We start from the raw sequence: 13,289 nt of genomic DNA on the forward strand, positions 1-13,289 counted from the left end.
TTTATACGGTTAAGCAGCTTCCATAAATTACGTTACAGGGTTTTTTTGAAATTTTAACGCCTATCTCCTCCCTCGTCACAAAGTCTTACACAATGCTAGATCTCCCTTTCCCTTGTACGTTATTTAACAAAAGCAAAATTATTTTTATTTACAAAGGCAACAATATCATATATAGTACAAAATATGTATTTGTGTGAAACCAATGTTGCTAAATGATTTCTATCACAAGTTATGTATAATAATAATAATAATAATAATATAAGATGTACTCGATATTCAAAAAGGTATATTGTAAATAAATCACATGCTTACACATTAGAATTTAGTGAAATAAACATTAAATTTATGCTTTAAGAAAACTATTTTATTAAAAAGCGGTATAGCAAAAACGTGTGCAAGTTACTAAAAATACACTATGCTTTCTTATAAACAAATTAAAATTCGTGATGTTACATTTTTTAAAAGACCCCCCTACTTCCCCTGTCACAGACGGTCACAATTCTGCTGATCTCCTAAGCATGCGACATTATTTATAAAGACCGCCTTGGCAAATCTTCCAACGATTCACCACGGCTGAGTAAGAAAAACGTACATTAAAAAAATTGTGATTAACATGAATATGGTCCAGAGTAAAAATAAACTCGCATGAAAAGCTACCTCATATTTATAGATACGGTGGTAGTGGTATGTATTTAATTTGAGTGGTTGTTTTTTTCTTAATTTAATAAAAAAATAAAACTGTCAACAATTTTTCACACATGGCAACACTTCTATTATTGTAAACAAGGACGTCAGACGACCGTCATCAGATGCGTCAGAGTTATAGTCGGTGACGGTCGACTCGCGATGGGTCGCTGCTGGTTCCTGGTTTGCTCTCTGGCCCTACTGGCCATTGTGAATGGCGATGAGTCGCACTACATCAGTTCTCTCATAGACCACCTCAACAAACAGGATATTCACACTTTCACTGAGGGTGTCTTGATTAACGTGCAACAAAAGGTGAGTTGACTCATTAGTTTTTTTTATCCATGACGTATTTTTTTCGCAAGAAAACGCAAATTACCAAATCGTCGCCATTTAACGTTCTTGTTAATGTTTCGCAACAATGTTGAACAATAAAATATAAAATTAACATAGGCTTATTTGTAAGAATTATATTATTTTAATATTATATATAATATTAAATTCTTAGAACGCATCTAATACAATGATCAACACGTTGAGAAATAGCTAATTTGTTAACACCTAAGTAAAGTATAAGAATAAACATTGTTATAATCGTGACTGTATTGACAAAAATATTATATTTATACTACGAGTTTATTATGTCTGAGATGATAACATATTTTTTTAGTGAATAAAAACAATTTGAGGAATTTGAGGAAACAATTAGTGAATAAAAACAATTTAAAAAAAATATGAGGTAACTGTTTATTAAGTGTTGATTGTCAAATTTTGTTTATTATTTAAAAACATTTAATCACGAGTTGTTTTATAGTATGTTATGTGTTTAAAAACATATAATGTTTGAAAAAATACAATGTATACTTAAAATGCTAATAAAAATATTAAGTTACCTACTTATTTATTATTGTCTTCCCATTGTATACATATAAAGCGGTGAACTAACTAGCCCTCGAGTTATTTTAAAATCATAATTAACACATTACGGTTTGCTATTTTCGCGGAAATAAATATTTTGACAAAGTGTGATTTTTAACAAAATAATTTTAAATACATTTCTCGATTAAAGCTTAAATTTTCTTTACGTTCGTAAAATATATTTACAAGCCTCAGTTCCATTATTTGTAACCCTTGAAAAAGCTTGATCAGACTTACTGCAAAATTTCGCTAACACTCAAAAACACGTAATTGGACTGTAATGTGTTAAAGAGTTTTGATGTATATATAGCTAAAAACAATCCAAACCTTCCAAAATTCTTAAAAATATATTCGTATACACTTGGCAGGTTCGAATCTTCAAGATAAAATCTTAACTAACCGGCGTGTCAGCTAAATAATTATAATTCATAACCGTCATTGAAAGTTAACTTTAAAGTTTTCTTTTCATTTTCTCTCATATGTTAATTTATTATCAGGGTAATAAAGTAAAAATAAAAAACACAATTATATATTTTCATTAATTAATAAAAAAGTATATATTAAACTAGTCATTCAATTAAAAAAAACCTACATTATTGGTTTTCCCCTTGTAGTAAAATAAAATGTGGTAAATGACAAAAAACTTATTCCTTGAAAGACATTTTGTAATGCTTTTATTAAGTATATTACTCATTGGAATCTTTAGCAATAAAAAAGGCTTATCATTTGTTGACTTTTTTATCTGAAACAAGTATGAAACTAAATGAAGACGTTAAAACTTTAAATTTAGCAAAACATTATTGAATAAAATTTTGGAACATTTAGTAGTTTGATGGTCCATCAGCCTTCTTTATTTCAGAGACACAATTGTGTACTTTTTTATTATGTAGTTATTTTGCTTGTCTAGTCTCTTTATACTAACTGCAACTTGTTATATTGTGATTTTCGAGAAAATATATTTTATTCTTTAAATTTAATATTACTTTTTCAACCAATCGTGGGAATGAAATATATAATGTACTTTCATTTTAGAATGTATTTGTTTCATAAAGAATATTTTTTCTAAAGCAAAGGCATTCTAAATTAGGATCAACAATTGATTAGCAGCGATTAACTACTGTCGTATTTTTCACTTTCACTATACACAGGCAATGAAAGAGTTGAGCCAAAAATACCCGAATAAAATCAGAATTTATTTATATTGTATGCGAGCAATACATTTTGAATTGATAAATTGTCATTAATGAATCGGCTGTCGATTATAAAAACAGGATCTGCTTTAATACTCAAAAACACGAAAGAATAATTCGATTTAATTTATTCTTCTACTTCATTTACATGGATTGATTGAGATTTCCTCAATAACTATCACACAATAGACTTCTTAGATTCTACAAATATCATAAAAACCTGAGTTTGAATCCCGTATAGACCCTTGTGTTTTTCAATTTTTATCTTGTCTTGAATAAATTAGTGATAATTGTATAATTATACATCCGATCGATTATCACAGATTAAAATTTCCTAGATTTTCCTATTCTGATGTTTGAATATTGTGATGAATAATTAAAAAAAAATTGAGCTAGTGACATCTATTGATTGTAAGTTATAATAATAGCTAATAATTAATAAAATAAATGTCACTGATTTAGACTTTGATTTCAGTCTGGTGTCAAACTATTTTTTTGGTAGTTGTTGATTATGTGTACGCCGTTGTAACGCATTGATCTAATGCTTGTTATGTTTCAACAAAATATTTACAATAAATAAATTTATGACTCAAGCACTATTTTCAACATGTTATTGCAACAAATGATATCCATACCACATTCTGAGGTTGTGTGTGTAATAAGCAACCGTTCATGCTCTAAATTGTCGACACTCGTTCAAAACGACCACCTTAATTTGTACAGTACAATCCTAATTGCTTGATTACTATCGCAAATCTAAAGTTTATATACTATATACGTACATTTATGTATGGATTCTTTGCCCTTTTTAAAATTACTTTGTATACTTGGCTTCCTTCCATTCATATCTATTTTTATGCCATTGATATTTCTATAAATATAAATTCGGCGTATTTCACTTTGTGTAAACAATGTAGCAGGTATGAAACAGGAGTATATTTAATTAATTATGTGGCAAATTAATTCATGGATTCACTCAATGAAAAAAGACTTTATTTAAAGTAGAGGCTATTTAAAATCCACTTATTGTGATGTTCTAAAGTTATCAAAAACATATTTATTTAAATTTAGCTGTTCTATTTTTATAAAACTCTAAATTCCGAAATCAGTATTATCATAAATATTTACTGATTGACAAATATGATGATATGCACCAGCTTACCGCGCAGAATTTGACAGCTGTATGATCTCAGCCAGAGTAAAACTTTGATGCCGCTTTTAGTCTAATTTCAGCATCCAATAAGCATCAGTACTCTTAAACCGTTGATAATAGTACAAATGAATTATTTACAATTTTGTTAATGACATTAGATTAAATTGTTGATAGTTCTAAGTTATATTCGCTCTCATTACACGATTTTATTAATAAATAAAATAATTTTAAGAACTGTTTCTATGCTTTCCTTTAATATTATTCGCTTATCAGTCACAAATATTAATATGTAATTACCATAGGCGTATCATTAGATAATTAGAGTGACTAAGAAAAACATTTTTATAGACGTATTATATAAAATATTTACAATTAATAAAAATACATTTTCAAATGCTGTTTCCGTCTGAATTAAGTTTTAGTGAATTTACTGATTATTAAGGTTATCTCCTAAGCATGTGTGCTAAACAAGGGGGCATTGTGCCCATTCATAAACAGATTGATAAAGGATGTCGAATATAATCATATCATTCAATCACTTGACTGAATCAAAGCTGTTGTAACACTTATACGCATTTCCATGATGCACTTAAGAATGAGTTAAGCACTTTAAATATGAATGTGAACCCTTTCAAACATAAACACGTGACTGCATTACTTGTATTCGAACACACGCGCAATTTATTATTTTAATTACATGAGACACTTAATGATTCATTCAACACGATACAGGTTTTTCCTTATCATAATAGTCGATTGTAAAACGAACAGGAATTGTTTATGTAATCATATTTCTGCTTTTGAATAATTGTTCAATCACTGTTTATTTAGTTTATGTATATATATATACTATAAATATGATAGTATACATGTTTTTCTTAACAGATAACTAATAGTGTATCTGGAAGGTTATCATCGGTTGGGGAATAAAAAAATGTGTTGTAAATACGTTAATGGTATTTATTTATATTTTTGGACGTAGAAAAAAAATTGCGCCTTTGGACAAATTCCTTTTAGTTTGTAGCATATTAGATTGTTTAACTGCTTTATTCAACGATCTAAAACCGTATTATATTTTCAGGACAATCTTTATGACATCAACGCCAATGTTACTGTGTTCTGCAATTACGATTTGTGTACCCCAACGACCGTGAGTTGTAAAGGTCTGTTCCAATATGTAAACGACGATCTGGTGGTGGTCGAAAAAGGGACAAATTGTGATTTGTCTCAACTGGATGTTAAAGAAGAAGCTCAAGAAGCTGAAGACGCTCTGTTTGCAACTGTACCAGAAATAGTAATTACCCCGTCGGAGCCTGTGGAGTTGGCTCACGAAATTCAATTAAACGATCAATATGTGGGTTCTGGTGAACAATTCGTAGCAGTGCGTCGTATGTCCAGTGGCGATGATACATGGTGCGCAGGTTGCCCCACAGATATAAATGTTAATGCTGAGGGGGTGTCCGATTTGGCGAATCAAGCCGTTCAACACCTAGACAGACATAAACCTAATGAGAATCACTCGCTTAAGAAGATCATCAGCGTTCAACGACAAGCCCAGGTATAAATACAGATTTTAAACTATTTATACCACAAAGATACGATCGAATAATGTATACTTAAACACACTTGAGTTTTGTGATTTATATTATAATCATTTTTAAAGTGATTTTTTAATCATTAATCAGATTTTTAAATCATATTGATAATTTAACCTATTTAATGTGTAGTATAAAAATATTACAAGGGATTGTTTAGTTACCAAACAAAAAAAAAGTTATTTTCTACCATCGCTAAATATTATTTGTCAGCATGTCAAATATACAAAAAGTAAACAGCTGTGCGATTTTTTAGGATAATACTAGTGTGGTATAGGCCCTAGTAAAGAATATTGACTTAATTAGTTTTTTGCTATAATGTATAGTTAATTTTATCATTTTTACTAGGGCTACCTTAATTAATAATATTTAATTTGATATGAAGATTTTGTCGCAAATTTAATTTTCACTCAATAAAAATGGCACTAGAAGTATTTTATTGAAGAAATAATGTTGTAAAACGATGCGTTTTAAAAACAAATTGACGTAATTTAAGAACGAGACCTAATAAAAAAATAACGACTATATCAATATGAATTAATCTTATCTTTGTGACAATCTGTTTTACTTTAACTTCATGGTACTATTTTTAATTTTAGATTGTTAATGGAATCCGTTATATCTTATTACTGGATATTGATACAACGACGTGTGTGTCTAACGTAGCTGAAGAACCATGTAAGAATATCACTTCCACTTCTTTGTGTCAAGTGAAGATTTTAGAAAAGCCTTGGTTGAAATTATCGGATGGTTCAAAGTTTAGAGCTATTTTGTCAAATAATTGTACTGAAGAGTTTACGTTCGGAGACGATGGCGAAGCTTTGCCGGCGTCTAATTCGGACGATAACATAAAAGCTGTGCATAAGGAAGCTTTACTTGGGGTTCAGAATGCTGAGACTCAGACCATAACTGCTGAAAGGCTTAAAAATATTGAAGATCAAATAATTATGGACGTGGAAACTACACCACAATCAGTCAATACAATTGAAGATCAAGTAACTGATGCGATAGTTGCAAGTGTTTCACCACAACAGCCCGATGCAACTGAAAACGTTGAAAACCTGGTGGAGGAGGTGAAGGAACAAAAAGTAGTTGAGGAATTGGGTACTGTTCAAAATTCCATGACTGTAGACGATATAATTGTACCTGTAACTATGAAGAGTACTTTATCGAATGAGAGAAAGCAGGCTCTCGATATGTTCTTGGGTTTCATGGATTTTGATAAACCGTTGATATTTGAAGCACCAGCGGTATCTAATAAGAAGGAGACAAATGTAGCTATGCAAAAAGTTATCGATATGCTGCAAAAAGTTAGCGATGTATCTAAAGATTCATCTGAAGAAGTGAAGCCAGTTACAAAGAATAGTATAAAGTCTTCTGAAGAGAATTCTTCAGAAGAGATCAAAGATCCCGAAGTCCTACACGTCAGAAGCAGGCGTAGTGTCTTAACGTTTAAATCAGAGAAGCAACAAGTTGAAGAATTAGCTCAACACGCTGTCGATACGTTAGACGATTTTGACTCGGACGATAAGAAGAGAGTGTTATTGAACGTAATGCACTTTTCAAAAATAAGTTCGGTTCGTTCAGGAACTATAATTTATAAGATTAGAATGAGCGTTGGTTTTACTAATTGTTTCGAGCAAGGCAGTGAAAATTATGATTGCAAAAAGAAGTTGATAAATGGCAAAAATAAGATTTGTAACGTCGAGGTCATGTTGAAGCCGAACGGTGAAAAAAATGTTTTGAGCTCACATTGTTTGGACAATAAACTGATTAAAAAGATTGCAAAGAGAAGCCTCCGTGGTCTTCCCGGTGCTCCCGTTTCCGTTAAACTTCCTAACACCGAAATAAACGAACTAGCGAAAGCGTCTTTGGCTCATTACGAACTGACTACTAACAGTAGCGGACATACGATTGAAGAAGTTCTCTCAGCGTCCAAGCAGATAGTCTCTGGTCAGTTGACCGAGATAACTTTCAGAGTCGAAAACAACAGCGCTAAGAAGATTTGCACTGCAAGCATTTGGGAAAGAATTTGGCTTGATCATCGCGAGATAGAAATTAAATGTAAATCTTTGAGTAATAAGGTAAGGGAGAGAAGAAATGCAAAGTTGAAGGAATTTCAACATATCAAAATATTGGAGAAGTTGATCATGGACGAGAAGAAGTTCAACGATTTTCTTTTGATACACAGAAAAGAGTACATGCATAAGCGAGATGAGTACCTCAAGCGCTTTAAAATATTTCGTAAGAATTTGGAGATGATTGATTATTTGAACGATAATGAGATGGGAACTGCGAAGTATGGCGTTAATAAGTTTGCCGATTTGTCAATGGAGGAGTTCAAAGCTAGCTATTTGGGTTTGAGACCAGATCTTCACAGTGAGAATAACATTCCATTCCCACAAGCGGTGATTCCGAAAACTAAGGACATACCTGTCGCTTTTGATTGGAGGGATCAAGGAGCAGTTACCGAGGTGAAGGATCAGGGTCAATGCGGAAGCTGTTGGGCTTTCAGTGTCACAGGTATTTAATTTATTTTTAGTTTGAAACGTATATGAATATTTATTTATACAAATATATTTATTTATCTTTAACCAGGAAATATCGAAGGACAGTATAAAATCAAGAACGGGAATCTTTTATCACTCTCCGAACAAGAACTCGTCGATTGTGATAAATTAGACGATGGTTGCAATGGCGGACTTCCAGATAATGCTTATAGGCAAGTTCTAAATAGTATATAGAGTTATTTTACAAAATACATAGCATTTTAATACATGTGATGGGATCAGATCGCATGTCTTATATTTTATCAGTAGAGAATTCTAATTCCTTTGTAACATATATTTATAATAGCTCTCTGTTAATATTGTAGAGCTATTGAACAGCTCGGTGGATTGGAGTTGGAAAAAGATTATCCATATGATGCTGAAGATGAAAAGTGCAACTTCAACAAATCAATTGCTAGAGTGCAGATATCCAGCGCTGTAAATATTTCATCAAACGAAGATGACATGGCAAAATGGCTGGCAGAAAATGGACCTATATCAATTGGTAATTTAAAAAAATTGAGTACACCTATGTAGTATTCTGTAGGCTTACTATTTTATGTATTTTTAAAGGTATTAACGCAAATGCTATGCAATTTTATATGGGTGGTATTTCTCATCCATTGAAGTTCTTGTGTAATCATAATGATCTGGATCATGGTGTACTGATCGTCGGTTATGGAATTCACAGTGAGTAAATCATATTTTCTTTGATGATACCTATTTATGTAAATGAAATACTTTATTAAATGTTTTTATTTTATTTATTATAGAATATCCTATATTCAAGAAGGATATGCCTTTCTGGATAGTGAAGAACTCATGGGGACCCAATTGGGGCGAGAGAGGATATTATAGAGTGTACAGAGGTGATGGCACTTGTGGTCTTAATTTGATGGCTTCAAGTGCTGTGATATAATATGATGCTTAAAAAAACTGTAAAAATCATAATCGCTTTTATATTAATCAAACTATGTATAAGGATGCCAAATAATATTTATAAGCGTCAATTATAAATTAATTTTGTGTTAACATTCTTAATATTATATGTAATTTATATGTGTAATTTAGTTTAGATGATGTATAGTAGAATCTGACATGTTCATTGATATTAGACTGTATGAGTCTTTCTACTTTAGAGAATACTATGCCATAAAATGACATTAATATGTAGTATAATGCGAATTACAGTTTAACTTTTTGAACTTGTGATTTAGTAAATGTTTTATAATACTAATTTATTAAATATTTTATATATAAATTTGGTACTTTTCATTGTTTCATTCTCCTTATATTAATATATAGATACATGACTGATTTTTTTGTGCTTAAGAATAAATCTTACATGTGGTTTCAGTAGGATGGAACCAATTTTAAAAATCCAGAACTTTTTGGCAAACAATGTTATCCTTCTTAAGATCAACTTGAATTTTAATTATATTGTATAAAATATTGAGCTTGACATTTTGTTATAGAAACTGAAATTTTATAAAAATAAATATTAATTTCACGAAATAGTAAATATTAATTTAAAAATAAATATTCTTTCGCGAGTCAGTTTTTACGCCCTTCTGTGTATTTTTAGTGCCTTTATGTGGCAAGATGAAGTGTTGAGAAAATATCCGTTTTTCAATGACAGGCACTTTTTTACGAACGAGAAAGCGGTAAAGATAAGACTAGGATATGAAAGGTAGGTCAAAATAATACATAAGGATAGTGCGTACTGCGTAGGTATAAATATAATGTGTATATGTATGAAAAAAATATTTGTATATATACTTATCAAGTACTTGTAAACATAACATATAGCTAACTTAACCGGCAATATTTAAATTAATTTAATCATTGGCTGAATTAATTATTAACTTAATTGACAATTTTCCCCATATTATAAAACTTTTATCATACAAGCTGTGGAAGCGCCATATCCTATATTTTATTTTATAAATAATTAAAGAACAATTAAAAATATTTTGTTTACATTTACATAGAATGCAAATATTTACATTTATGTATGTATATTATCAGTTCAATCAAACACCATTATCTATCCGAAGATGGATTCGCTTTTATACCGTGTAATAGTGTGAGCGAGCAAACTCGCTCCAGTGGTTGGGAGTGGGGAGTAGTGCTCATTAAATCTGTGCTAACCTATAATTGACATTGGCTATATATGCTATATACTGAGTGATTAACAATAAACGGTACAATATTTTACCCTCAGCTTCTTCCAAGTATAAATTCATACCCCTAAACTTGTATGAATATGTTGTTACATGTGCATTCATTATAAAGAAATATTGCATATAATTTAATCCATTTTCGCAATAATAAAGAAATACTAGTTGTTTATATAATATATAATGAAGGGTGACAAAAACATGGTAATATTATATATCAAGAAAAGTTTTCCAATTTGTTTTCTTTGTGAAAAAAAAATGTTATATAAATGTGCCACATTTGTACCCTTCACTCTGAGACGTCAGATATTGGGTTCCTTTCTGAAAAATATAATATTTTATAAAAAAATTACAGCCATTAATCAACGCAAGTTGCCATTGATAGATTTAGTTACATCTGTGTAACATATTTAACAAAGCATTATTTATTTTGTGAAAAAAATCACTATAATGAGAAATTAGATAATGTAGCGAGACATTTGATGAATTTACTACATTTATTAAATCAAGCCTAAATTAATATATAGCAACATCTATATTTTAATAGACAAATATTTGTTTATTTAACTATAGTTTCCCAAATTGTGTATTTTTTATGAATAACGAACTATATTTTTAGTTTAGGTTAGTTGCTAAATTGTATTATTTCTAAATACACTTATTGTCTTTTAGATTAGCTCATTATTTGCGTTAAGATTACGTCAGAGGCCAAGTGTTTCTTACAATGTCTTTCGTTGCAACATGATAAGCGTTAGCCTAATGTGTTACAAATGGGTAAACAAAGCTACAAATTTTAGTTTATTTTACAAAATATACAGTTTGAATTAATGAAACTGCTACTTTTTATTTGATAGTTACTTATAATGCGTAACGATAAACATCTAAAAACATGGAGCAGTGTATTTGAGTGTGTAGCAGGCACGTACGGTGAGATACGTTCCCTTTCGCTCGCTCGCGTATTCAGTGACGAGAGTGAGTGAGAGATAAGGGCGTGCGTTACATGTGTTCCGCACCAGATATAATTTGTCTTCATCAAAATCCGATCGTCGTCCACTTCTAGGAATTCTTCAGGCTCCGATTACCCGATTTGATCTTTCGAAACTAGGATTGACTTTTAGAACTTATTCATTAATTTTTTTGATGGATTCCGATCGTTGATTTCAAGCTTAAGCATTTTATTCTTATGAAAAAAATATGATTTTATGTACGAAAAATAACGTCAAGAAACAGCTCTACAAAAATAAAAATCTCACAAAGACGTTTTTCTCATCGCAGACTAACTTAAACTAGACCATCTGAAAATAATAGCAAAATTCCTAGTACCTCTAATATTAACATATTAATTATTTTAACACTATAGTTTGCAGGAAAAATATACGATTTTATAAAAAGTAATAGTATCACTACAGCTTTCATATTATCTAATTTTGCAAAAATAGAAGCAAAAGTTTATGTAAATCAGGGGTCAACATCCATTTATACATATTACCCACTTTTGCATATTTATTATGGGATAATTTCCTTATCGTCCACTAACGTCGCAGTAATGCATTTTTTTAGAGGAGGTTAGGTTTGTTGAAAGTAGTTACTTCAGTTTATTTATACGTATATAGTATATGAGAAGTTGTTATATAGCATGGTACGATTTATGGGGGAAAAAAAAATTTTGTAACATCGGATCAAAATACCCATCGCCTACCATGGAAGTTTGAATCGCCCACTAGTGGATGGTACGGACCAGATCGACGACCATTGATATAAAATAAAAGTTTAATTTCAACGCGCATTAAAATTTTTGTGGATGGTATTTATATAATATATAATAAAAAATTCTGCTTTTGATTTTAATCATGAACGTAAAAATATAAAATATGTTATGATCAGAGTTAGAGTTTTTATATCGAAAATAAAGATACAAATTTTAACTAAAAACTATACTGTCTAATTAATAATATAAGGTTCATATTTTGTATATTAAACTAAGGCATACTTTGTAATTTGTAAACTAAATTTAAAAATTACATTTAATGGAGAAGTTTATTAAACTAGATTAAAGTATATTCGTTTTTTAATATCATTTATAATTAACGAAGATGAAATTGCTATAATCAACTCACGGATAATTAAATTATAATCGTGTAACTCACACGCTAGTTGGATAAAAGAATAATTAAGATAATCTATCCATCATATTTGCTGGAAGGGCAAACTAGTATGATATAAAAGATACATTAATTCTGATTCTGGAAGTTGAGATTCGATCTCAAGATCGACTTAAATCTAGTTGAATCACTCCCGAGACTGAGCAACTGCCAAAGTTCGATCGACCCCTCGATCCAACCGGTATCTAGCCCTCCTTTGACCTGACGCTTCATAAGATTCTCATGTCATCTGGACGAAGTACCGTTACACGAAAGAGCATGCTTTATCTCTTTCTTCGTTGCATACGACACCACTCCCACTTTTATTTCTAGGGGATCGGCGTCAGTTCTGGATTGTTAAACGAATAAATTTGATTAACCTACAATATCACTAACTTCATTCCATAATTTTACTACTTATGTATCTGATTTTTTTTAATTTTGTGCAGAATTTTAACGATATTTTAAATAAATATAATTATTATAGTCATTATTAAATGTATTCTTACTACTTTTGTTTCCAAAACCAATAAAATATTTATATTTATTATAAGAAAAGAGCATTATTATATAATAAAAATAAAATGGTAAATATTTCTTTAGAAGTGCAGGGTAACACCCCCACGGTGTATGGCTGAGAGGCAAATAGTAGTGGATTCTAATTAGAATGTAACGGTAAACCGTCGAGCTCTATAGGGAATCTTATGATGCTGACCTGACCCATTGATACAATTGCAAGAGAATTTACCAGCAACACTGGTTTAATAAATAAATATTTATAATCAATTATGATATAAAATTGTATTTGTTCAATTAGGCCTCATTATGGTACTTATTACACTGCACGGAAAAACTCACACCAATATTTATATTTTGTAG

At 30.4% G+C, this 13,289-nt stretch overlaps 1 protein-coding gene across 1 annotated transcript; it reads left to right on the forward strand.

Moving 5' to 3' along the window:
- The first annotated feature begins 807 nt into the window (after positions 1–807).
- On the forward strand, positions 808–9,350 carry LOC148233147 (uncharacterized). Its single transcript, XM_088190912.1, has 7 exons — positions 808–999; positions 5,027–5,503; positions 6,140–8,063; positions 8,139–8,262; positions 8,416–8,594; positions 8,663–8,779; positions 8,863–9,350. Exons 1-7 carry the CDS (start codon positions 847–849, stop codon positions 9,006–9,008), a joined length of 3,120 nt encoding a protein of 1,039 aa, XP_088047038.1. The 5' UTR covers positions 808–846; the 3' UTR covers positions 9,009–9,350.
- The last annotated feature ends 3,939 nt before the right edge of the window (positions 9,351–13,289 follow it).

The sequence above is a fragment of the Plectrocnemia conspersa genome, unplaced genomic scaffold, assembly GCF_051122295.1.
Source record: "Plectrocnemia conspersa isolate PC_06_02 unplaced genomic scaffold, ASM5112229v1 ptg000008l, whole genome shotgun sequence".
Classification (NCBI taxonomy): domain Eukaryota; kingdom Metazoa; phylum Arthropoda; class Insecta; order Trichoptera; family Polycentropodidae; genus Plectrocnemia; species Plectrocnemia conspersa.